The sequence below is a fragment of the Sardina pilchardus genome, chromosome 21 (assembly GCF_963854185.1).
Source record: "Sardina pilchardus chromosome 21, fSarPil1.1, whole genome shotgun sequence".
Taxonomy (NCBI): domain Eukaryota; kingdom Metazoa; phylum Chordata; class Actinopteri; order Clupeiformes; family Clupeidae; genus Sardina; species Sardina pilchardus.
Window position 1 is genome coordinate 21,932,116 of NC_085014.1, and position 22,866 is coordinate 21,954,981.

Here is a 22,866-nt window from a genome sequence, read left to right on the forward strand (position 1 = left end):
CATAGGCCCACACTTGGTAAAGGCAAAAGGAAACAACAACAACCAAACATTTGATTCATTTCTGATGAATTGGTCTTTTAATGATGTGAATGCAAACAGTGGCATGACAACCGCTTTAAATGCTACTGTTATTTAAAGCCACTTCAGATAATACACACTTTAGGTTGAAGAATAATTGTAATCCTCTGGAATGGTTATGGCAGAAAGATGAGGGTACAGTAAACCTGTACTGCTACCAAGCAAAGTTTACCAAACTGCCAGCAAAGCCATCCAAGTTTGTTAAACTGTTGGCATACTTCCACAAATAGATATTTATATATTCTGAGAGAAATGGCAGTGCTTTCATTACTTTAAATTAAATGACACCATTACACATTAAAACCAAGAAAACAAATTTAAATACATTGCGTACTATGGCCTTCTTGAATTTAATCCAACTCTGACTAAGACAATAGTTTTTTTTTTTTTTTTTTTCCAATATGTTTTATTGAGCACCAATCATACAAAGTGTACATAATATGAAACAGTGCTTAAACATATGAAACAGTGCTCACAGTTTTTCATTTTTTCACCCCCCTCCCCCCTCCCCCCTCCCCCCAATACACCATCTCTATCCCCTACATGGAATCCCATATTCCAGCTCTTAAGTGACAAGACACAATACAAAAAAAATGACAACAGGACCAAACAAAAGTGAAACAAACAACAATAAAAATAAACTCTGAAAAATAATAATAATAATAATAATAATAAAAATAACTAAATAATAATAATAATAATAATAAAATAAAATAAATAAATAAATAAATAAACCTCTTTGCATTAGTGGTTAATTACACTGTAAGTCTAAGGGATATATTTCACTCAGAATATTTCACTCATCAGGCATGATGTCTAGGGAGTCTATGATGGAGAGCAAGGGGTTCCAAGTTTTATCAAATTTCCTCAAGGAGCCTCTAAGGGAGAATCTTAGCCTCTCAAGTTTTAGATTATATAGAACTTCCTTAATCCATCTATCATATGACGGCGGCAGGGCCTGCTTCCAGTTAAGCAATATCAAGCGCCTGGCAAGCAAGGTGCAGAAGGCCAGAGAGTGTTGTGCTTCAGCTGTTAGAGTGTTGCCATGTGGTATACCAAAAAGAGCCGACAAAGGATGTGGGTTTGTTACACAACGGTAGGCCGTGTGGAGAGTGTCAAATATTTTAGACCAAAAGTCTGCTAGCTTTGGACATGACCAAAACATGTGAATGAGGTCTGCTGGAGATTGGTTGCACCTATTACAAGCATCTGCAACATTAGGGTAAAACTTGGACAATCTATGGTTAGTGTAGTAAATCCTATGTAATAGTTTACATTGAATTAATCCGTGCCTGGCACAGATGGAGGAACCATGGACCAACTCCAGAATATGGTCCCATTGGTCTTCTTCAATATGCCCCAAGTCCCGTTCCCATAAGTCTCTGGTTTTTTGAGGGAAATTGGATACAGAAGAATCAAGGGCTTTATAGAAATAAGAAATAGCCCCCCTCTGGTCAGGGTTTATTTTAAGAAGTGTGTCTACCAAAGTCTCTGGAGGAAGACTTGGAAAATCAGGGTAGTTTCTCTGCACAAAATGCCTAATTTGAAAAAAGCGAAAAAGGTGAGCAGGTGGAAGTTGAAATTTGGCTGACAGGTCAGTGAAAGACATGAAAGTACCATTGTAATAGAGGTCTTTAATAGCCGTGATACCTCTGTCACTCCAGAGTTGAAAGACAGAATCCATAATAGATGGTTTGAAACCATGATTGCGGGACACTGGGGCGTGGACAGAAGAATACTGCAGGCTGAAATGCTTTCTGAATTGTATCCATATTTTAAACGATTGAATGACTACGGGGTTAACGCTAATTTCAGTGGTTGATATTGGAAGCTGGGAGCATAACCATGACCGTAATGGGGCTTTAGAGGAAGAAAATTCTACCTGGACCCAGGCTGGCTGATTGGCGGTGGTCTCAACTGTCCAATATAGGAGTTTTTGAATGTTAGCTGCCCAGTAGTAATGTAAAAAATTGGGGAGGGCTAGCCCCCCGACTAAGACAATAGTTGTGTTAATATGGAATTTAACACAGTTATTTTCCAGCGCAATAAAGTGGCTAATGTTTTATATGGTCTTTACAACACCGATATGGGCCTCTGATGACAGTATAGAATATTCTTTGCATAAGATAATGGATAGAAAAGATCATTCTGCTTACTAAGATACTCATGATGACTAGTCTTAACACAATGCTGTAATGCTGAGAGAAGTTCAATGCCGATAATTTGCTTCTATTCCTCTTGGGCTACGTTCACACATACACAGGTATTTTGATAAACAAATATTTCCTTCCCTTTGTTTTCAAAAATAACATACAACAGTTTTCAGAAAAGTTTTTGTTGACACTAACCTGTGTATGTGCTGTCAAGAACATGCCAAACCTATAGGTAGTAGTGTAACAAGAAGCTCGAGCCCACATCAGAATCCCGAAAATAGCAACAACATCAACGAATCACTTCCTCTGTTTCATTTCAACTGTATTTGCAAATGCAAAAAAACCCCAAAAAGGGTTGGCACCAACATTTTGCGACTGCTACTCTGAATGCATCCATGATCACCATAGCAAAATTAAAATGTAAACATACTGTAGGACACACTTTTTTGCGCAGATGCAAGCACTGCCACATACTGTGTCTTTGACATTGGCGCGTAGATTGCCTAAAACTCTGTTTTTCTTAGTTTTTCTCCGTTCACATTCATACGCAAAACGAGAGTATTCCTAAATCTCCACTTTTTCAGAGGCGAAATCGCCGTTTGTGTGTAATGAAAGGCACAAACGAAGGGAAAAGTCTCTGTTTTTCAAGATACCCGTGTGTGTGTGTGAACGGGGCCTTCGTTCCCTGTATGAAAGCCATTAGCATCAGGAATGACAGACATGCACTTAAACACAAACAGCCATGGAAGATTGGCCACAAATTGTCTCTATGCGCCCAGTGTCTCCATTACACGCCAACTGGAGAGGTCTCTGGAGTGCACTGGGGGGGCACCACTTGCAGTGCTCTTACTGCAGTATCACAGCAGCGTCACGCTGCCACTCCAACCACCCCCCCCCCCGGCGATCAGGCGGCAGCTCCGTGCAGGCAGGGGGCCTCGGGAGTCACAGACACCCGGCCCGAGGTGGACAGCAGGGTCACCTTGGAGCGGGAGGACGAGGACGAGCGCGTTTCCAGCTGGCTGGAGGTCGGCGTCTTCTCGGGCTGCCCGCAGAGCAGCACCTGCCGCGCCTTCTCCCGGAAGTCCTCGGACACGTAGTAGAAGATGAAGGGGTCGAGGCAGCTGTTGAAGGTGCTGAGCGCCAGCGTCACCATGTAGGGCATGTAGAGGCTCTCGCCCACCTCCTGGTCGCCCCACAGCAGGTAGGAGTTGTGCGCCAGCAGCAGCGCGTTGCTGGGCAGCAGGCAGACGAGGAAGACGGTCAGCACCAGCGCGGTGACGCGCACGGCGTGGGCGTAGCGCCGCCCGGCCTTGACCAGCGCGCGCAGGATGGACCCGTAGCAGAAGAGCACGGCCAGCAGCGGCAGCACGAAGCAGACGGCGAACAGGCTGGCGAAGTACGCCACCAGGAAGCGCATCTGTATCTTGTCGGGCAGAACGTCGTGGCACGTGGTGATGTTGAGGCTGGCGAGCGGGTAGGTCTGCTGCGTGGCCAGCAGGGGCACCATGGCCACCAGCACCACCGCCCACGCCGCCGCCGTCATGTAGACCGAGTTGCGGTAGGTGCGCAGCGCCCGCCCGCCGATCGGGTGCACCAGCGCCAGGTAGCGGTCGAAGGCGATGAGCGCCAGGCACAGCACCGAGCCGTACATGTTGCCGTAGAAGAGCGCCATCACCAGGCGGCACAGGGGCTCGCCCAGCGTCCAGTCGTTGCCCTGGAAGTGGTAGGCGATGCGGAAGGGCAGCACGACGAGCAGCAGCAGGTCGCAGGCGGTCAGGTTGATGAGCAGGGTGGTGGACGGCTGCTTCTTGGTGCGGAAGAGCAGCACCCACAGGGCCACCAGGTTGGCGGGGAGGCCCACCAAGAAGGCCACCAGGTAGAGGAGGGGAAGCAGCACCGTGGTGTTGTTGGACTGGATGTGCTTTTTTCCCTCATCGCTCACGTCACTACAGTTTTCGTTTTCATTTAAGATAAAGGTGCGGGCAACTACATGGTGACAAGAAGAGAATCACAAGCAAAGTCAAGTTAGTGCTTATTGACATTTTTTCACGGGAATGAAATGAATGAAAATGACATCTCTGAAGCCAAAGTGCAACATGGAACATTAAAAGCACACAGGACATGGAATTCACCAAACACAGACAGGTATGAGGTGCATGACACAGGGGATTCAATCAGGTTCGGGACTGTTCGGTATTTATGGAATGGACTGAGGAAAATAGGGAAGAGTCACGCAATTTTTGTATTCATGAAGAAAGTAACATAGCTTGTTTCAGCTCTCAGTCGGTTTACGAGAAAAGTAACTTTAATCATATTATTCTACAGTTCTGCGACCATCTCCCTTCTCAGTCATCTCGGTGAAATACTTCACGAGCTCTTCACTGACGCAACACATGATAACCTACTGTACAGTATATATCAAAATAAACATTAGGTCTTACCAACCATCAAGGTGTAAAGCATTCCCCTGTACAGTTTCCATTCCAGAGTAATCCGGTTATGCATGTCTCCGCATGCATGTCCCCGACTTTGGCCTTCAAATTTCTTAAAGGCGTTTCTTATAATTGAGCTATGCTTAAATAATTTCAATACATGATTTCGTAACAGGCCAAATAGAAAATACATGTTAATTTAGTCTAGCTATCTGTAAATATTAAAATCAGATGATTTACAGTTCTGTGTAAAATGTCATGTTTCATGTCTTTGTCATGTTTCATACAGTGACACAGGTCTACTGCGTGAATAGGCTTAATACAACTTTGTTTTATGTAGCCTACTGTAGGCCTATAGTGAACTTTGGCTTTATGCTCTGATGTGTACAGCCTACCTTACACTGACAGACTTTGACAAGATTTGGGAAAGATTCTTGAAAGATTGTAGTCTTTTAACTAATGCCCCTCATTAAAGCTTTACTCAAAACACTACAGTCTTTCAAGAATCTTTCTTAAATCTTGTCAAAGTCTGTCAGTGTAAGGTAGGCTTACTACGACGCCAAATATGCCCAACTGACGGTCAAGTGCCCTTGCCCCTAAAATCATAACATTCCATGCCTTGGTCAGACCCAGAGCGGTGAGTGGCGACACTCCCGTTAGAGACCGGGGATTGGAATGCCAGCGCTTTCCCATGGTAGTCTCTGGGTTGTGGGAGTCTTGGAACTATGTAACAGCCAATCTCTTGGTCAGTGGTCAATTTAAGCTATAAGACCCGAGAGGCCGTTGTTTATACCAATGATCATGACCTTTGGTTTATAGGCTAGGCTACTGAATTTAGAAGAGCTAAGGGGTGTTGTTAGGCACGACGCGAAGCGGTATAAACCACGGACTCGAATGGCTTATTGCTAAAATGGTTACTGTGTCGATCTAGCAAGATACAGTATCATGAAAAAAAGGCACAGCAACGAAAAATCATTCTCCGCCAAGAAATATGAATATGAATATGAATGGTTGCCATGCAACACCGAGACGCAGCCACTCTAACTTTTGTGCTAGTTGTGGTACGAAATGTGGTCAAGGCAGAGAGGGTTAAAGCGGACAGTAGGCCTAATGAAGGATCTTTGGTCAAGGTGTGTGTCTATGATGGATTTACAACGGCATCAAACGCTATTCAGCCAATCATAATCAAGGACCGGTCCGGAACTATCCGTTTTAGAAAAGTTCATTGATTAGGCTACACTCTCTAGCATCCAGAAATACATCCCACCCTCCTGCGATTCATACTTCATTGATCTGGTCTGAGCAAACAAAAGTCGCACCATCGCCCAGCCCCATGATGCACACACCTGCCCTACCCCCATGATCACAGGTAGACCTATTGTGAACAGCAAGCTATTTAAGTTATTTTTTCCCCTTTCCTTTTTTTTTGCGAAACTACTGAAATGGCCACCATTTCAGTAGTTGTGCTGAATATGTCTGTAGGTTTTTGAAAGGGGTCAAACCTCTTAGCTGCAAAAGCTGGATGGATCACAAAATTATTTATGGTCAAAGGATGAGTCTGTTGACCTAAAATTCCTCTGGAAGCCCCTTCAAGAAATAACAAGTAGTTCTCTGAGAGGAGATCATTAATTAAATGTGCTGCTCTGTGAGAATGTTTGTGTGTCTGGGGTTCTGAACCATTCTTGGCTAATGCCCACACTCTATTAGCCTGGCTAGCGCCTACCACTTCTCAAATGAGACGTGGTTTGGCAACCAGACGTTCATTTTCTCGTATTTGAAAAAGATGGCCAGATCCGTTCATTGGGCGCCACGGATGTCTATCAAATGCGTCTGTGCATAGCTCATCATGGTCTTGCTTTCTCCCCTGAAAGCTCCCCTGTGACTGGTCGCCAACATCAGGCGAAAATGTTGGTGTTAGTTTCCAGACTGCCTTAGCAGCGTGAATGAAATCACCGCGCATGGCAGGATGGGAACACCCAGGCTAACACTCTATAAGAACCAATTCTGAATATGTCTTTTAATCATACTGCCTCATGTCTTTTATGTTTTCTTTTATTATGCACTTTACTTTTTAAACTATTTTCAGCTTTTATTTACTATTACTAGTTGTTGTTTTTTTTTAAGTAAAGCACATTGATTGACCCCTTTTGTTTGAAATGTGCTACAGTTTATAAATAAACTTGACTTGACATTTATTTTTATTAACTTTCTTAAACATTCTTATTTGCATTTCATGCTTTTACTTATTTTTATATGCTGATTCTCTAACATAACATAAAGTTTACTTTCCAACACTGTTGTGATGGAAAGTGTCAGGTAGGTACAGTAAGTTGCGCCCATATCGATTCATTGACGAATGTTAGGTCATGTTTTTAATCATTAATGTCTAAGATCAGTTTTTCTTTATTCTACTCACAAAAATGCCGCGTAAGAAAGTTCATTAGTGTGTTGTTGACCAAATTAACAACCCCGTTACACTTTATTTGTATCTAGTTGATGCTAATGTGATGCCATACAGTAAAGTGTCGGCTACAAGGATACAAGGATGCTTATTTATCACATGCCTATGATTACTAATGTAAAGAATGCAGTGAAATTGTCAGTTCCTGGCTAGCCTACTAGCTTGCGGTAAGTCTATCCTCATACATTTCTATTTGTGCTGGGTCCTTCACATGTTCCTACAAGACCAATCAGGCAAATTCAGCCAGCAAATACAATCTAAACCTGTTAAATTTGCAAAGTTGAATGGCTGGTAGACCAATCGGACAACGTTAACAATGTCATTATGGCGTCACTAGCACAGATGACAACCGAGCGCGGATGACACTAGCATGGATTATACCCACATTAGCAGTATGCCATATGTGACAAATGTGATAATATTAGACCCCTACTTTGGACTATTAAAATACATTAAAGGAATAGTTCAGAATTTTGGACATACATGTAGGACCTCATTTTTAACTTAGCCGGGGTGATATACTGTAGGTTGGTGGAGACAGTTTTCAACACATTTCATCCGGTCCTAAGTTGCAGTGTTCGCCGGTGCTATGCTAGTGGTGAGCTAACGCAATTCAACGGTAACATCCAAAACAGTCTTACCCACTCAACACTAGCTTAGCACCGACAAACGCTGCAACTTAAGGACCGGATGCGCTGAAAACTGTCTCCACCAACCTATATCACCCCGGCTTGTATGTCCAAAATTCTGAGCTATTCCTTTAACCCAGAGCCGTATAGGGATTCATAGTTTTGAGTTTTTCCAAACTTTTGATCGTTAGTGTCTGCATATGTGTGTATATCCTGTATCAAAACAGTAAGGGGGTGCTTACAGTTTTTCCCAATTTCTACCAAATATTTTGTGAAACCATTCTCAATACATTCACAGAACCTCTGACAGTTCTTGCTCAGTTCTCAATCAAACAATTGTCTCAAAACCAAACAATGACTATTACACCGCGAGACTGGTGACTAAAGTGAGTCAAGAGGAGACCTTCACCTCTTTGATACATGTTATCGTGTCTCCTACACCAGAGTCATTATTCTTTTTGTTGGGCGTCTCCACTAAAGCATCCTTCATGCAACATGATTAATGTGGTGGATGCTTTCCTGTAATGTTCCTCACATTAAAGGGAAGTGATGATGTAATAACTCTTGACCTGGTCAAAAGGTTGTTTGTTCTCGCCTGGTCAAATCCAGGTATAAACTACCAGTCCATGAGCCAAATATGGTAGCAAGACCATTTATTTTGATCCCTTGAAATGGGATTCAGCCTGCATACAATTTACATTCCGTTGACTGTGTAGTGGCTTTTCTGAGGAAAAATATGACTCATTATTGGTGCTGCATTTCAAGAACAGTCACAGTATAAAAAATGTGGTAAGGAGAAATCCGGCGATTTTTCACATAGATCTCCATTTCTTAAGGTTACCGAGCACTATTGGAACAAAACAAAACGTTGGTTTTACGTAGCTAGAGTTACTACAACCAGCAGCTACTGTAATGCAGCAAAGTCGCTACGACACTTTGGGGGCTTTAAGCAGTAACATCTGTTTTTTTTCACTGGGTTTATTGAAGCTCTGGTTCAATCATTTATGGCCAGTTGGGCTCAACAAACACTCGGCAAGGGTCATACTTTACATTTGAGCTCGGGGATGACATGAAAGACCTTTACCCTCAGTTCATCCTCACACCATATGATCTGAAACAGATGTTGACGACATGACGTGTCCCCTATGCCAGCATCATACCAGAGCCCAAATTAGACATGAATTCTGACAGACACTGCTATCTTCTCAAATGCCAGTCATAAACAAACAGTGTTGATTTATATTGTGTTGTTTTAACTGGAAGAGTGTGTCCATGAGAACCTTGTGGTGTTTAGCCTAACACTTATCCATTTTCCAGAAGCACACGTTCCAGTCCTTCGGTCTGGAAGCACTCCCCGTACCATCAATTCATCCACAATGTCTATGTATGTGTGTGTGTTACAAGCATATCCTTATAGGAGTGGGCAGATGCCTTTCTGGAATGTATTGCTCTCTGGTCTCATCTAGCCCATTTAAAAAGAGAGAGTGCTTATGAGTATGCTAATGAGTATTTATATATAAGTGTGGTGTCATATGGATTCAATTTTCAATTTACTCAAAAATAGCCACACAGACAATGCGTGTCAGAATCTTGAGCACAGCGAAAGGGCTTCTGCACGAAGTTTGCCATGACCGCAAAAGATGAAAAAGGAAAACTTACATGGTGTTGGACACGGGTCTAACGCAGATGAAGCAGCAAACTGAAGCATGAAGAATAAGAACAGAAGGACCAGCATTTGGAGTGAGTGGCACCGAGCCATTGCTGCTCCCTCTCTCTCTCACACACACACACACAGCAGATTCAGGAGAGAAAGACGCCGGAGTATGTCCACTTCTTCCAGAAGCACTTGTTTTAAATCCTGCTCTGAGTGCTCGCTCCTTCTCTCGACCTCCCTGCTCACACAAGTGGACACGCTGCTCCTCTGAGTCTCGTGTTGAAGCCCGCTCAGGTATTTCCTGGGGGTCCAGAATCAACAGTCTGGCATAAGTGGCTCCTGGCTTTCTGCTTCCCTCAGAGTACGCACACGTCTGTCACACCCTACCCTCTACTGTAAGTTCTTTTCCCCCTTCCTGGCTCCCTCCCTCAAGCAGAGGCGTGCTTCTAGTCCTCTGTGGTTTTTCAGTCTGCTGCTTGCTTTGTTCCATGTAAACTTAACAATTGTGGACTATGATCTCTCCCTCACTCCCTCTCTCATACGCACTCAGACTCTCTTTCTCTCTCACTCATTTTCTACCTTTTTATAATCTAGCTTTGGTGGTGGTGGTGGTGTGTGTGTGTGTGTGTGTGTGTGTGTGTGTGTGTGTGTGTGTGTGTGTGTGTGTTTGTGTGTGTTTGTGTGTGTGTGCGCGCGTTTGTGTGTGTGCGTGTGCATGTCCATGCGTGCATGTGTGTGTGTGTGCGCGTTTGTCAGTCTGTGGGAGGATACTTCTCATATTTCCGCTCAGACTGTTAGGTCACAGCTGTAAGTTAATGAGCAGAGTAAAGCAGAGGAGAAGTAGCGGTGCAGAGTGGATCCACTGTGCTTCCTTCAAGCCAGTGTTTCATTACTGGTGGGTCGGGACCCAAAAGGGACCAGGCTTTCAAATGTGGATTACCCAGGATATTGTCAAAGGTAAATCTAGTTTCTGTAATCTTTCAACCAAGGTTAGGAGTCATGTTGTGCCACACTGGCACTCGCATAACACAGAGTTAAAGTCACCATTTCACTGTTAATTGAGCAATCTTGAAGTTGCAATAAACAATGGATCCAATTTCCTTGTTCCTATATTCTATTCTGTATGTAGGCTATTGTTTTCAGAGACCCAATTGCTTATTTTTCTCTCAAGACTTGGCAACACTGCCTCAGATAGCAAAATGGCATTGAATCAACGTTGAAAGGATTCGTTGAATCTGCATTGAACTCCGAAGTTGTTTCGACATTGAAAGCGCTCGATGAGATTGCCGTTGAAACAACATCACCATTTCAATCATCTAAAACGTGAATTCAACGTTGATTCAACCAGATGTGATTGCCGTTGAAATTACATTGAAATTTCAATGATAATCAAACGTTGATTCAACACTGATTCAGTGCTCATTCAATGGTACTAATATTGAAATTTGGTTGATTCAACATTGAAAACGTGTCATAAACATGCTTTACCGGCAGCTGGTTCCAGAACCTCACTGCGTAAGTTAAAGTGTCACGTTGTCCCAGTAACGCGATTTCCTGTTATAAACAAACGACCTGCAAGTGGCATTTTCTATTTCCTCACCGTGTTGTTTATTTCAAAATGAAAAATGAATTTTAAGCGGTAAAAGTCACTACCATGTCGAGGCGTGTATGTATGCTTCTGGTGTAGGCTAATGTTCACGCTAGCATGGGGGCGAAAGTGTATAATGTAACGGCAAGCTGGGCTAATCTATGATTACATTAAGTTAGCTAATGCTAGCGTGAACGTCTCCTTTTAGTACACCAGAAGCATACATAAGCGCCTCGACATGGTAGTGATTTTTACCGTTTCAAATTCATTTATTTTAATTTTGAAATAAACAACACGGTGAGGCGATAGAAAATGCCACATGCAGGTCGTTTGTTAACAGAAAATCGCGTTACCGGGACAACGTGACACTCACTCATGCACTCTATGGGTGCGTTCGTAAATTGCACTCCGAGCGCTCCGAGCACACTCTGAAACTTTTTTAACCGTTCGTAAATTCAGAGTGTGGATGGAATTATCGTTCGTTTATTCAGAGCGTCACACTCTCGGAGCGCCCAGAGCGTACTCTGGGCACTCCAGCTGAAAGGACAGAGTAGCAGAGTGTGACATCACATCAGTCAGCTAGTAACGAATCTAGTTACCTACGTAACGTTAACAGGTTAGCATTTTAGTGCTAGTGCTAGAAGAACGTTTCCAAGTTGACATTACAAGCGTTGCTCATCAAGATTATGTAGACGGTTTAAATAACTGCTCTCACATTGTTCTTCATCATCACTGTCAAGAAAGCTCTTGCATCAGTGGAATTGAGTTTTGAATAATACATAAACCCTGTTTCAAAAGTGCCGTAGTGGCGTCCATATTGTAAACATAAACACAAATAATCGTTCGTAAATTCACTGGGAGTTAGAATGCTCGTCTTTTTCGAACTTCAGAGCGTTATTCTATTTTTCAGAGTGTCAGATTGAATTTACGAACGCACCCTATGAATACGGATAAATACAATCTGGTTGTATCGGCTGGCATAACATGTCCGTAATAAATACAGTGCAACAAACTGCACTTTGAACAGTAAAAATGAATTTAAAAAAAGCACAGTTCACCAAACATACCATTGCCATAATAACCATGAATTCAAGTTGGCTTAACATTTGTCTCAAGTCTTACTAAGCAAAATGAATAACAAAGGTGTTTAATATGAAAACAATCATTTAATGACCTTCACATACAAAAAACAAAGATGGCCTGTTCAATTAATGCAAACAACTCTACTACAAGTTCAATGTGAAGGGTTTTGTCAAAAATGAGTGTTTACTCTGAAGTCAACCATCACATATTTTGCACACATTTTGCCATGACTAACTCAAAGTTATTATTAGGTACAAGAACAGCAGTGTGTTGACATCAATGTTTGGAATTATCTAAATGTACAACTGAAACTGACTGACTGAAGTCATTTGTGAAGGTCAACAATATCGACCTGTGATGCATATAGAGCAGCTTTGTCAGTTCAGATTTCTCCCTTTGTTGGGCCTATATATACAAATTGTAGGTTGTAATGAGAAAATATGATAAAATAATCATATTTCAACATGGGAGTCAAAATGTCCATCAGATACTGGAAATCAAAATCGTATAATGTACTCACTGGGTAGGATGCAAGGTATCTATGACGAGAGCATAGTAGCTGCAAAATAAAATTACCAGGATACCCTGCTTCCTCCACAAATGTCAAAAAATGTGAACAGTCCGTTTCATGAGCTGAACAGAGTTTCTTTCCATAGCTTGCGAAGAAAAAAAGTAGGCCGTGCAGTATGGTGAACATCATGAATCCAACACAAGGAGGCATTCTGATTATTAAAAGGAGAGAGCACAGAAAACACACGTGTCAAGTAATGAGATTTAGAGAGTTTCTAAGTCAAATAATTACTTCCATGGACAAACGGATGGGAGGAGTAAGAGCAGTAACAAAGTAAAATAAAAAGGAAAAGTACTCGGGCAGAGATGTCTTTCAAAAAAAAAAAAAAAAAGGAATGAGCTAGAAAGAATAAAGTTTGATGAAGTTGTGCAACAAATGAAGGGATACTTACCACAGTTTGCAGAATACCGGAGAAGGTTGAGAACGGAGTGTAGTGGACATCAGGAAGTCAGGCTTATAGGACATCTGAACATCTGCATAAGGAAAAAGAAGAGGGAACACTTTTGGCATACATGTGGAGTTTCAAATAGAGAGAGGGAGAAAGATATCACTGTGGCAGACCTAGGATGATGAGGTGAGGTGATATGTAGAAGTTATATAACAAAAAGATAGAAACAAGAATTTGGGGATACTTACCAAAGTTTGCAAAAGACTGGAGAAGATTGAGAACAGAGTGTAGTGGACATCAGGAAGTCAGGCTTATGGGAATGCAAGAGAAAAAACAATCCTGCCTGGTGCCTTTGTTGAGAGCCAGGACATCTGCATAAGGAGAAAGAAGAGGGGACACTTTAGGCATATATTTGGAGTTTCAAATGGAGAGATGGAGAGATGGAGAGGAGGGGGGGGATAGCTGTGGCATACCTAGGATGATGAAGTGAGCTAAAGCTATGCAACAAAAAGATAGAAACAATAATTTGGGGATACAGTGGTGACAGAAGACCACTGTTAATGAGACCTGCCATGAGACATGACATTATATGGATATTTAAGACGACCACAATCTACCAAAATGAGAATTGTTAGGTTTGAGCAGCAAAACCCATACGGAAAAGACATAGAAAAACTTATATGCCAGCAATGTGTTTTATATACAAAACGTTTATGATTTACTCTTAATCTATCAGGTTTTTATATGCCAGTGAAACCATTATAAGATCCTTGCTAAATCTGTGTAACCTGAAACATATAAAACATTGTAAGCTGTAAGGACTGTATGACGTTGTATGAGGAAAACGAGAAAGGGGCCACTTTCAAGAGTAAATCATACAAGTTTTGTATATAAAACACATTGCTGGCATATAAGTTTTTTCTATATTTTCCATATGGGAAGAGCTGACTGACGAGCCCACCACGACCCACTAGGATTGCATTGCTAGCAGTGAAAAATGATTGCCTAAGTTTTAGAAGTTTGGGCAGCAAAAGCGCTGGCTGACGAGTAAATGGTTTGAAATTGTTTGAAAGGCAATATTTGATGATAGTTTTCTGATTAGTCAGTGAAACAGTGGGTCACACCTACGACCAGAGTCGCCAACGCATATGCAGATCATTCTTTTACGTGTGTCGGTAATATTCATAGCTCTCTCGCTACCGAGCTCAGCGGATCAACGGTCCCAGGTGTCGAGAGCTTCCTTCGGTAGCAGCTAGCAGCTAAAGCTGGGTCACGGCCAGGGCTGGAGCTCTGCAAGCTAATAAGTTAACGGTTAGCAGTTAGTTCTGGTGCTCCAATCTTCAAAATGGATGTAGCTGCTACCTGCTAATGGTAACCAACCAACCAACACTAGACTAACCATCCACGTATCGATAACAATTTAACCGTGAATCCAACTTCAAGTCTAAAAACGAATATTAACATAATAGCTAATCTAGCTGCTAACTCACTAGCATAATGATGTTAGCACTAACGAACAACAAATTCAGTTCTTTCACCAACACGGTCGAACTACATCTTGCAATAACCCATTTAACAACTTTTTCTAGTTTAGTTTCTCAATAGTGACCGATAAAAAATGAGAAATGTCGAACTTACCTTTACAAATGTTGTGCTGATACCTCTATTTCTTCTTCTCTAACGTGTGCAGTGCAGCGAGAGGATCCAGCTCCTCCGGGAGAAAATTCAAATAAAATCTGCTGCTTGCTGATTGGATGGTTGATTAAAGCGCGTACCAAAGCTCTATTCTAGAATCTTCGGCCCATACCTTCGGAACATTGACATTGAAACAATGTTGATGAAATGCCAGTTTTTCAACGTTGAAATTATGATTACACTTAAACATTGAATTGATGTTGACTTTTTAACTTCAACCAAACATCAACCAATCTGACCAATTTTCAACTTTAAATCAATGAAGTTTGCTATCTCTCAAATGAGACGTGGTCTGGCAACCAGACGTTCATTTTTTCGTATTTGAAAAAATGCCCAGATTCGTTCATTGGGCGCCACGGATGTCTATCAAATGCGTTTGTGCATCATCGTCTTGCTTTTCCCCCTGTTCTGTGATTGGTCCCCTATCTCAGGCAAAAATTAGGGCGGTAGTTTCTAGACTGCTTTAGCAGCGTGAATCAATTCAGCGCAAGGCAGGATGGGAACACCCAGGCTAAAAGTTTGGTAACACTTTACGGTAAGGGTACATGAATCATCATGAATTCATACATGAATTAATTCATAATTTGTACATTACTTCATGCCTTATTATACAACAATTGGGTTCTAAGAAGCTGTTTCTTTGTTTCTGATTGGCCGAGAGACGTTCCATGAGTTGAAATATCCCACGATAATCCACTCGGACTTTTCACAGCTAATAATAAATCACTCCGCGATACAATATCAAGTTGTGAAGTGTAAAACGAACTGCCTCCGGCCTCGAGGCTACGGCCGAACAACACCCGTGGGAATATCCAGCAACAACCCACTCCCACTCGTGCTATATTGCTTAAATATATCATGAATCATCAGGAATTGACATGAGTTCACCATATATCATTCATGACCTCATGCATGAACAACACATCAACTAAAGCATTAAGTATGGTGGCTACATCATTATGAACTATGGTTAATAAGCATGATCATGATGATTTTTTTTTCTGTAGGCTACATAATTTATCATAATTTCATGCATGTAAGCCTTCTTGAAATATCAGGGGATTAACTAAGTATTAGTTACTCATGAGTTCATCATGTTTGTGGCCCCTCAACTAAAGTGGTGAATAATGATTTGATGCACATGGGGAATTGTGAGAGGTGATCTGCGATTGGGAATATTGGGAATGTTTTATTTTATTTTATTTTTTTAATGGCCACTGAGCAGGAGCATTTGTTGACTGATGGTCTATCTCTGTCAGCAAGCGCCGTCGACCCAGTCTCATTTGTGGTAAGTGTTTGTCACCGAGTGTACGTGTCAACAGTGGATTGTCAGGCGTGACCCCGAGGGCCAATCCCATTGTCTCATTTCCTTAATGGTGATCATCATTTGAGATCACGCCCTGTGGCCCGTAGCGATCTTGTGAGCTGGAGATCAGTTAGAAATTACAGTCTTTGAAAACTTATGTGAAGACAATTAAAGGCCCAACCCCAATTCTCATTTGTGTTGCATGATGTCAGGCTATTATTGAATTAGCTTTCCATTATGTACAGTAGGTCTAATTCATCCACTGGTGCAACAAAAGCACTGTGGAATACACTACCCCATTAGATTACATAATTATTTTGTCAGATGAGAGAGATCATTTAGGCATTTTAGCAAGCTTCTAGCATTGCAAATGAGGAGTAGGGTTGGGGACGTTTACCCAGAGCCAGCCAAGCCCTGATGGGGCCCAACGCAGAATTTGATTTGGGGGGGCCCTACCACTCTACTATAATTTTAAAGAAGTAACTAGTAACTTATAACTTATTACTTTAAAGAGTAATGACCCCAACACCATCTAAACCAATCTCATGGCCATAAAGATTTTACTTGTTAGTCAGCACCTTTACTTAGAGCCAAGCAAAGCTAGACAGACAGGTAATAGTGCAGGAAGCAGAATTTGGAATTTAGTTAGAAGGAAGCCAATGAAGCTGGACGAGCCTGCTTCTGCCTGGGTCACATTCATTTGGAACTCTGAGCATCCGAGTTGGGTAGATGATGAAAAATCCCAGGGGTGTTCTACGAATATCCATACCAACCCCACTATCACGAGTGCTATATTGTTTTTATACAGCAACATTAAAACACCCCATACAGTAAGTAAAAACACCCCATTATTGTTTATACCGTATGTCATTCATTTGAACGCTCCCTTTTATGATGCACCCATTGAAATATCCATTCTGCTCCCCGGAACAGGTTGTGGGCCATTGGCCTGTGTGCGTCTGGTCGGGTATCCTGTGCATCTTTGCCGTTTGCTTGTGGTCTCCTAATATATTAGGGTGACCAGACGTCCTCTTTTTCCCGGACATGTCCTCTTTTTGAAACCTAAAAATGTGTCCGGGCGGAATTTCAGAATCGTCCGGGATTTTTTTATTCTAGCCTAACCTAACGTGTTTTCACCGAATTTGCATCGAATTTGCATCGCTCTCTCTTTCCCTACAGTTCACTTTGCATTGAAGTGTAGAGCCTGACCTTAGAGCTACCGTCATTGGTCGATATTCTCGGCCTAAACATTTAATTGGTTATTCACCTCATCAGCGCACACTTCCTTGTTTACCACTGGCAACGCGCAAAACTATCCGGCATCTTCAGCCATGCCGAAACGCAAGTGCAAGTTCACTGACGAATTGAAACGTAATTTCCATGTTTTCATCTCGGTTGAGAACAATGCAAAGCAGGCAGTTTAGGAGGACTGAAAAGTATCAGCCATTGGACAACTTTTCAACTTTAAAAATGTCTCATTTTGTGCAATTAGGTTTTATTTTTTATTATTTTTGGTTTACCATTGTTGTGACTATACTTTACATTGTATATCCTACAAATGTAGGCTAGTTTGTTTTTGCACATTTAAAACTTTCAACTAGCCTACAAAATAGCCTTTTGAGGCAGTGTTTTTCTGTTAGTGTTGGGCCAGCCAATAAAGCTCATTATCATATATCACCATGTATGTTGACACAATTGTATGAATGCACGTGTTCATGGGTGCATAGCCTATGTGACCCAAATACCCCCCCCCCGCTGAAGTGTCCTCTTTTTTGCTAACTCAAATCTGGTCACCCTAAATATATGGCTCCAGCGCTTCTTGCTGTCCAGTGAGGGTTGCTAGTGGCTCGCAAGGGAGCTCTTCGACCTATGTAGCATATAAAAAGAGAGTGACATGTAACGTTCACAAAAAGAACAATGCTACAAAAATATTTGATAGGTTTGATGATTTGTAGATGTACTGCACTCGCTTGTGCTCACTCACTGTTATGATCTCCCTGGCTACAAGACCTGCATCTGACATCTTCTGCACAGCTGTGGCCCGCAGGCTGTGATTTGTGTATCTGACCAATGTCCCCGCCTCCTAGCACAGCCGAGGAAGCATTTTGTGCAAGTTGGTTTATGCCGAGGGAGGTTGATGTATACCAGAATGGGATGGTGAGAAGACCCGATTTGGTTTTAAAGGCTGTCGCATCTGGGGGGGGGGGGTCTTGTTGAGGTTCTTGATCAGCGAGGTGACAGGGCAGAGAGGATCCGACCCCCCTTTGTTTTTCTTTGGCCCTCTCCTACAGGTCTAAGGACAGCCATTTTCATTTTAAATGAACAGCACACCTTGTTTAAAAGGCTTATGCAGTTGGCTGGGTGGAGTGCAGCAGAGCCCCTGAGGATGGCCTGCTCCAGCGATGAAATTGGTGGGTGGTGCTTTGATAAGTCCCTTCCATGCTTGAGGACACTCATGTAGGCTAGATGTTGTTGGCAGCTGTAAATTTGATGTCAGGCATATGATCCCAGAGAGCTCCCCTTTGGTTGTTCTAAAGGTGCCATAAAATTCCTGCTGTATTGCGCCGAGATCGGATTTGGTGATGGTTTTCAAATTAATGACTCTCATCGTATTGATAACCAGGTGTTAAAAACGTTAACGGCCCACGTTTGCTTGACGGTGTTGCTTTCGTGCCAGATCTTTTCGATACAGTTTGTCTGCGTTGATGGATGAAGACACACCTGGATGAAGATGCGTTCCATTCTCACTGGACTGTCTGTTCCTCCTCATCTTACATTTCATATATTAAAGAGACGCTATGCAACTTTTTCATAGTCATAAAATCGCTTAGAAATCGCTGTTTTGCTTGACTGACCAGTTTTATCGAAAATAGTCACATTTCCTCCCGCCCCTAGTGTCCCTCTCCGCTATTACAACCTTGCAACTTTCTGATAAACGATCGTTTGCTGTTTACATCTGGAAGTCAGAGACACGAAAGGAACAAGAAGAACCACGCTTGCAATTTATGTATTTATATATAGCCTATATATGTATAAATATACACGCTAAAGCTGTCGGGGAAGCTCTGCAGAGAAATATGCAAGCATAAAACGAGCGAAAACGAAAAACGAAAACGAAACCAGAGATGAAATCGCCAATCCTGCATTATTCCTCTTTAACGCAGATGTTATTTTAGAGAAATGTAGCTCTATTTTATTCTCCTATTGCCAAGGCTACTGGGTTTTCTAAAATTATTTGTTCTTTGTAATTTAACGTATCTTACAGCGTGGCAGTATCCTATACCAACCCCACGACCATGAGTGTACATTACTTTTATATAGGCCCAACAGTTCCATTACCAACAAATTGTATTTATATCGTTCCTTTAGATTTGTGTAGATTTGTTCATCCTCCACCAACACAAATACTTCTAATCTTGAAACTTCAGTTACCTTTGAGATGTACGTTGCTCATCCAATATGGCGGAGTTAACTCTGAAGGCAGTAGATCAAAGAAGTTCATTGTTTGTGCCCTTATATTTTGTAATACTGTTGGCATGTATAGAAGTATGCTCTCAATTGTACTGTAAAATCACTTTTAGTTGTGGTTAAGAATGCTGGATGATAAGAGCCCATGAAAAACCATACTGTAAACCAACACGCACCAGGACATCAACTGCAGAAAGAAACAGCTCAGAGACCAAGCACGGCAAGCTTCTGAGGAGCCAACCAAGTCGTATGCATTCCTGACAAGCGACAGGGAGGTGGAACCAGCCAAGGCCTATCAGCTAGGCCGCGATGTCGAGGAGAAAGGTCTGATGGAGGATACAGGGGCGATTTCGCTTATCATTGCGGATATTGCAAAGTTCAAAAGATTCAACAAAAGTTTCCAGTCCCAGACATGCTGCGTATTGGCTGACGACACGAGGAGCAATGGAATCATGGAGCACAGAGGAGATTGTAACGTTACACCCCTTCATACCCGCAGGATTTCTTTTCTGTGAAGGCTGCAACAGCAAGCGGGGCGATTGTGATCTTCAAAGACAATAAATGTGTGCTACAGGACAGTAGGCTACTGAATTCCACATTCACGAACATAACAGACTTTACCACTTAGAGACTTTACCACTTGTAAATGGTGAGTATGAGGATCAATGCAATGGGTGTTATGACATGCATACAAAGGCTATTATGGCAATTATGATGATGTACAAAAATTGCAGAATGTAGTTGATGGCATGACAATTAAGGGAAAGATGGACAAGTCTGTCTTACAATGGAATGTGTGCACTCAGGGAGAATCCAGTCATACTACGAACAGAGCCTGATGCAAGAGCCAAAGCAGCTCTACAGTTAGTAGCCTACACACCGATCTAGCAGGGCTGCCCATAGACCCACAGTCCAGAGATGGGTGTAGGTGGGTCTTCATTCACTGATGATTATTCCAGTGCAGTTTTTGTGCACTTTCGAAAACTTAAGAGTGAGTGACACAGTACAAGCAACTGAGAAATGTATATCTGACATTTAGCCCCATTATTGAATGCAAAATTAAATGTATCAGGTCAGACAATGGTTCAGAGTTCATGGGAAGAAATAACCAGGCACTACTCAGCAGAAATGGGAATAGGCAGGAGACCTCAGCACCATATTCCCCACACCAATGGTGCCGACGAGTGAAATTGGAGAGCCTTGTTTGACATGTCTAGGTGTATGCTTATTGAGCTACCTAAGGTGTTATGGACCTATGCGGGACTGACTGCAGCTATAGTGAGGAACAGATGCTTTAACAACTGCACAAATCACACACCTGACTTCTTGCTGACCTGGAAGCAGAAAAGTGCAGAAGCACAGATACCCTCCTAGAGAGCGGAAGAAACCAAGCTATCTGACTGATCAAACACGTTGACATAAAATATAACTTTGTGAGGTCAGCTGTGAATGTTGGAAAAGTGAATCTGGACCCAAAGTGCACTGGAGGAGGTGCGACAGGCTTAAGGCCCAGCAGGAAATAACATCTCAACCCTGTATATAAAACGGAACATTCGTGATGGTAATTCAATGCAATATGTGGAGTGATTACTAGCAGTAAACAGTCTTGAGTGGCGTTGTGCTGGAATATCGCCACTCGTGATGACGCTTGGAATGCCTCTCGTCCACTAAAAAATAATAAATAGCTCGACCGGACCTAACTTTTTTTTTATAATAGCGTTTATACTACAAAACATAATGTATATGGTCAACTGCCTCTCAGACCACCAAAGTAACTGGCAAGCGAGTTATAAAAAATTTAAAGGCTCCTTTCCCATCTGCCTCTGTCTATCATATTGCAACTCCATTTGCTGGCACTGGCATAATCCCTTGGTGTCGCAGGAGGGTTCAACTGACACTTAGTGGAAAAAAGAACCTGGGGGCTGTATGATGCAAGGAAATACTATGTAGAGTCAAAACGCATGGTAGAAATTATAAAAATGTTTACACTGCTTTGCTCTTTGCAATTATTGGTATTCCTCTCTCTTTCTCTCCCTCTTTTACAGACATATACTCTCTTTCTCACACACACACACATACACACACACACACACAAAGAAAATATATATACAGTTTTTCTCAAATGCTAAAACACATTTCACAAACGTTTCCTCCATGTTCCCCAATGTCTAAACACAATACCCTTTTCTAAAGCTACATAAGCACAACCACACCTTCTCACTTCAAAACTCAAACTTTCACACCAAAAGAGCAGCTCGAAGCTTTCAAAAATGTAAACACTATACACATCATTACACACTACAGCAAAACAATTGAAAACGCAATGCTCAATTTGTGAGAAGGATCTTCTAAGATCTCTGCAGAGGATTAGGCATTTGAAGAGTTCTTTTCCAAAACGCTATATCCACCATTTTACTAATGAATTTTCATAAACATATTTTTAAAATTTTGTTTTTCAAGTAATCTCAGTGAAACTGTATTGGGTTATGCTTACGTAGTTACAGTACTGGTAATTTATCTTTACTCAATAAAAACAAAACAACTGCATTTTTATTGATATTACCTGAAACACACAAATACTGTAAATACAGTAACATGATTTGTTACAGTACAGTAATGTTTTCAAAAATGGATTTACAGCATAGCGTTTTGGAAAAGAGCTCTTCATTTAGAGTTTTGAGTTTCATATGAAGAGAATACAGAAAGTTACAGAGTTCTGCAAGTACACTACTGTAACACAACTCAATGCAAAAAACAGAATCTATTGCACCCAACAGTACTCTTGAAAACATGATCAGGGTGTGAAGTTCTTTTATTTTCTTCATTCACACCAGACACACACACCACAGTCACTGTGCGCATTAGCAACAAGTGTCTTCAATTTTGTCGTTGTGTGTAATAAATGACGCCAGGTGTGTTCATTGTGTTGAGTGTTCAGTTATTGCTGACTGTGGCAAGCATTTTGCATCACATGAGCTTTCATTTAAGAATATGTTTTGCAATATGTGTTTTAGCAAGGAAAAATGTGCTTAGATTTATGAGAACGGAGGATTGTGTTTTGTGAATTGTGTCTTCATGTGAAATGTGTTTATGGTATTGAAAAATTATGGCTAGATTTAGTAAATGTGTTTAGACAACTGGTCATTTGGTTTAGAGGATTGGCTTTTGTGTTTTATCATTTGAGAAAAACTGTAATATCATATTACAGTCTCCCCAAATGTCTTCCCGCATGGACAGCCCACAGTCAAGCACATTTCCGGGAAATGGCTGGTTTTTACCATAATACTGCTGTTCAAACCAGCCACCATCTGCCCCTGCATCTCACCCATTGTAGGCCTTATGAGTTGTTTTTAGGAAATC

General features: G+C 41.8%; 1 protein-coding gene and 1 long non-coding RNA gene across 2 annotated transcripts; both read right to left on the bottom strand.

The window, feature by feature from the left end:
- Positions 1–642: 642 nt before the first annotated feature.
- Positions 643–10,141, bottom strand: si:ch211-132p1.2 (proteinase-activated receptor 4). Its single transcript, XM_062525086.1, has 2 exons — positions 9,413–10,141; positions 643–4,217 (listed from the first exon to the last, which is right to left on the bottom strand). The coding sequence occupies exons 1-2, from the start codon at positions 9,510–9,512 to the stop codon at positions 3,136–3,138; spliced, it is 1,182 nt and encodes a 393-aa protein (XP_062381070.1). The 5' UTR covers positions 9,513–10,141; the 3' UTR covers positions 643–3,135.
- Positions 10,142–12,566: 2,425 nt separating this feature from the next.
- On the bottom strand, positions 12,567–15,001 carry LOC134068941 (uncharacterized). The gene is made up of 4 exons (XR_009936741.1): positions 14,676–15,001; positions 13,286–13,408; positions 13,041–13,122; positions 12,567–12,800 (listed from the first exon to the last, which is right to left on the bottom strand). It is a non-coding gene; the product is annotated as an uncharacterized LOC134068941 (long non-coding RNA).
- Between the last annotated feature and the right edge of the window lie 7,865 nt (positions 15,002–22,866).

Excerpts from the sequence above, each read along its gene's own strand:
- si:ch211-132p1.2 (XM_062525086.1), bottom strand. The coding sequence starts at position 9,512 with ATGGCTCGGTGCCACTCACTCCAAATGCTGGTCCTTCTGTTCTTATTC. Across the intron at positions 4,218-9,412 it reads AGACCCGTGTCCAACACCAT|TTGCCCGCACCTTTATCTTA; the intron begins GTAAGTTTTCCT and ends GTCACCATGTAG.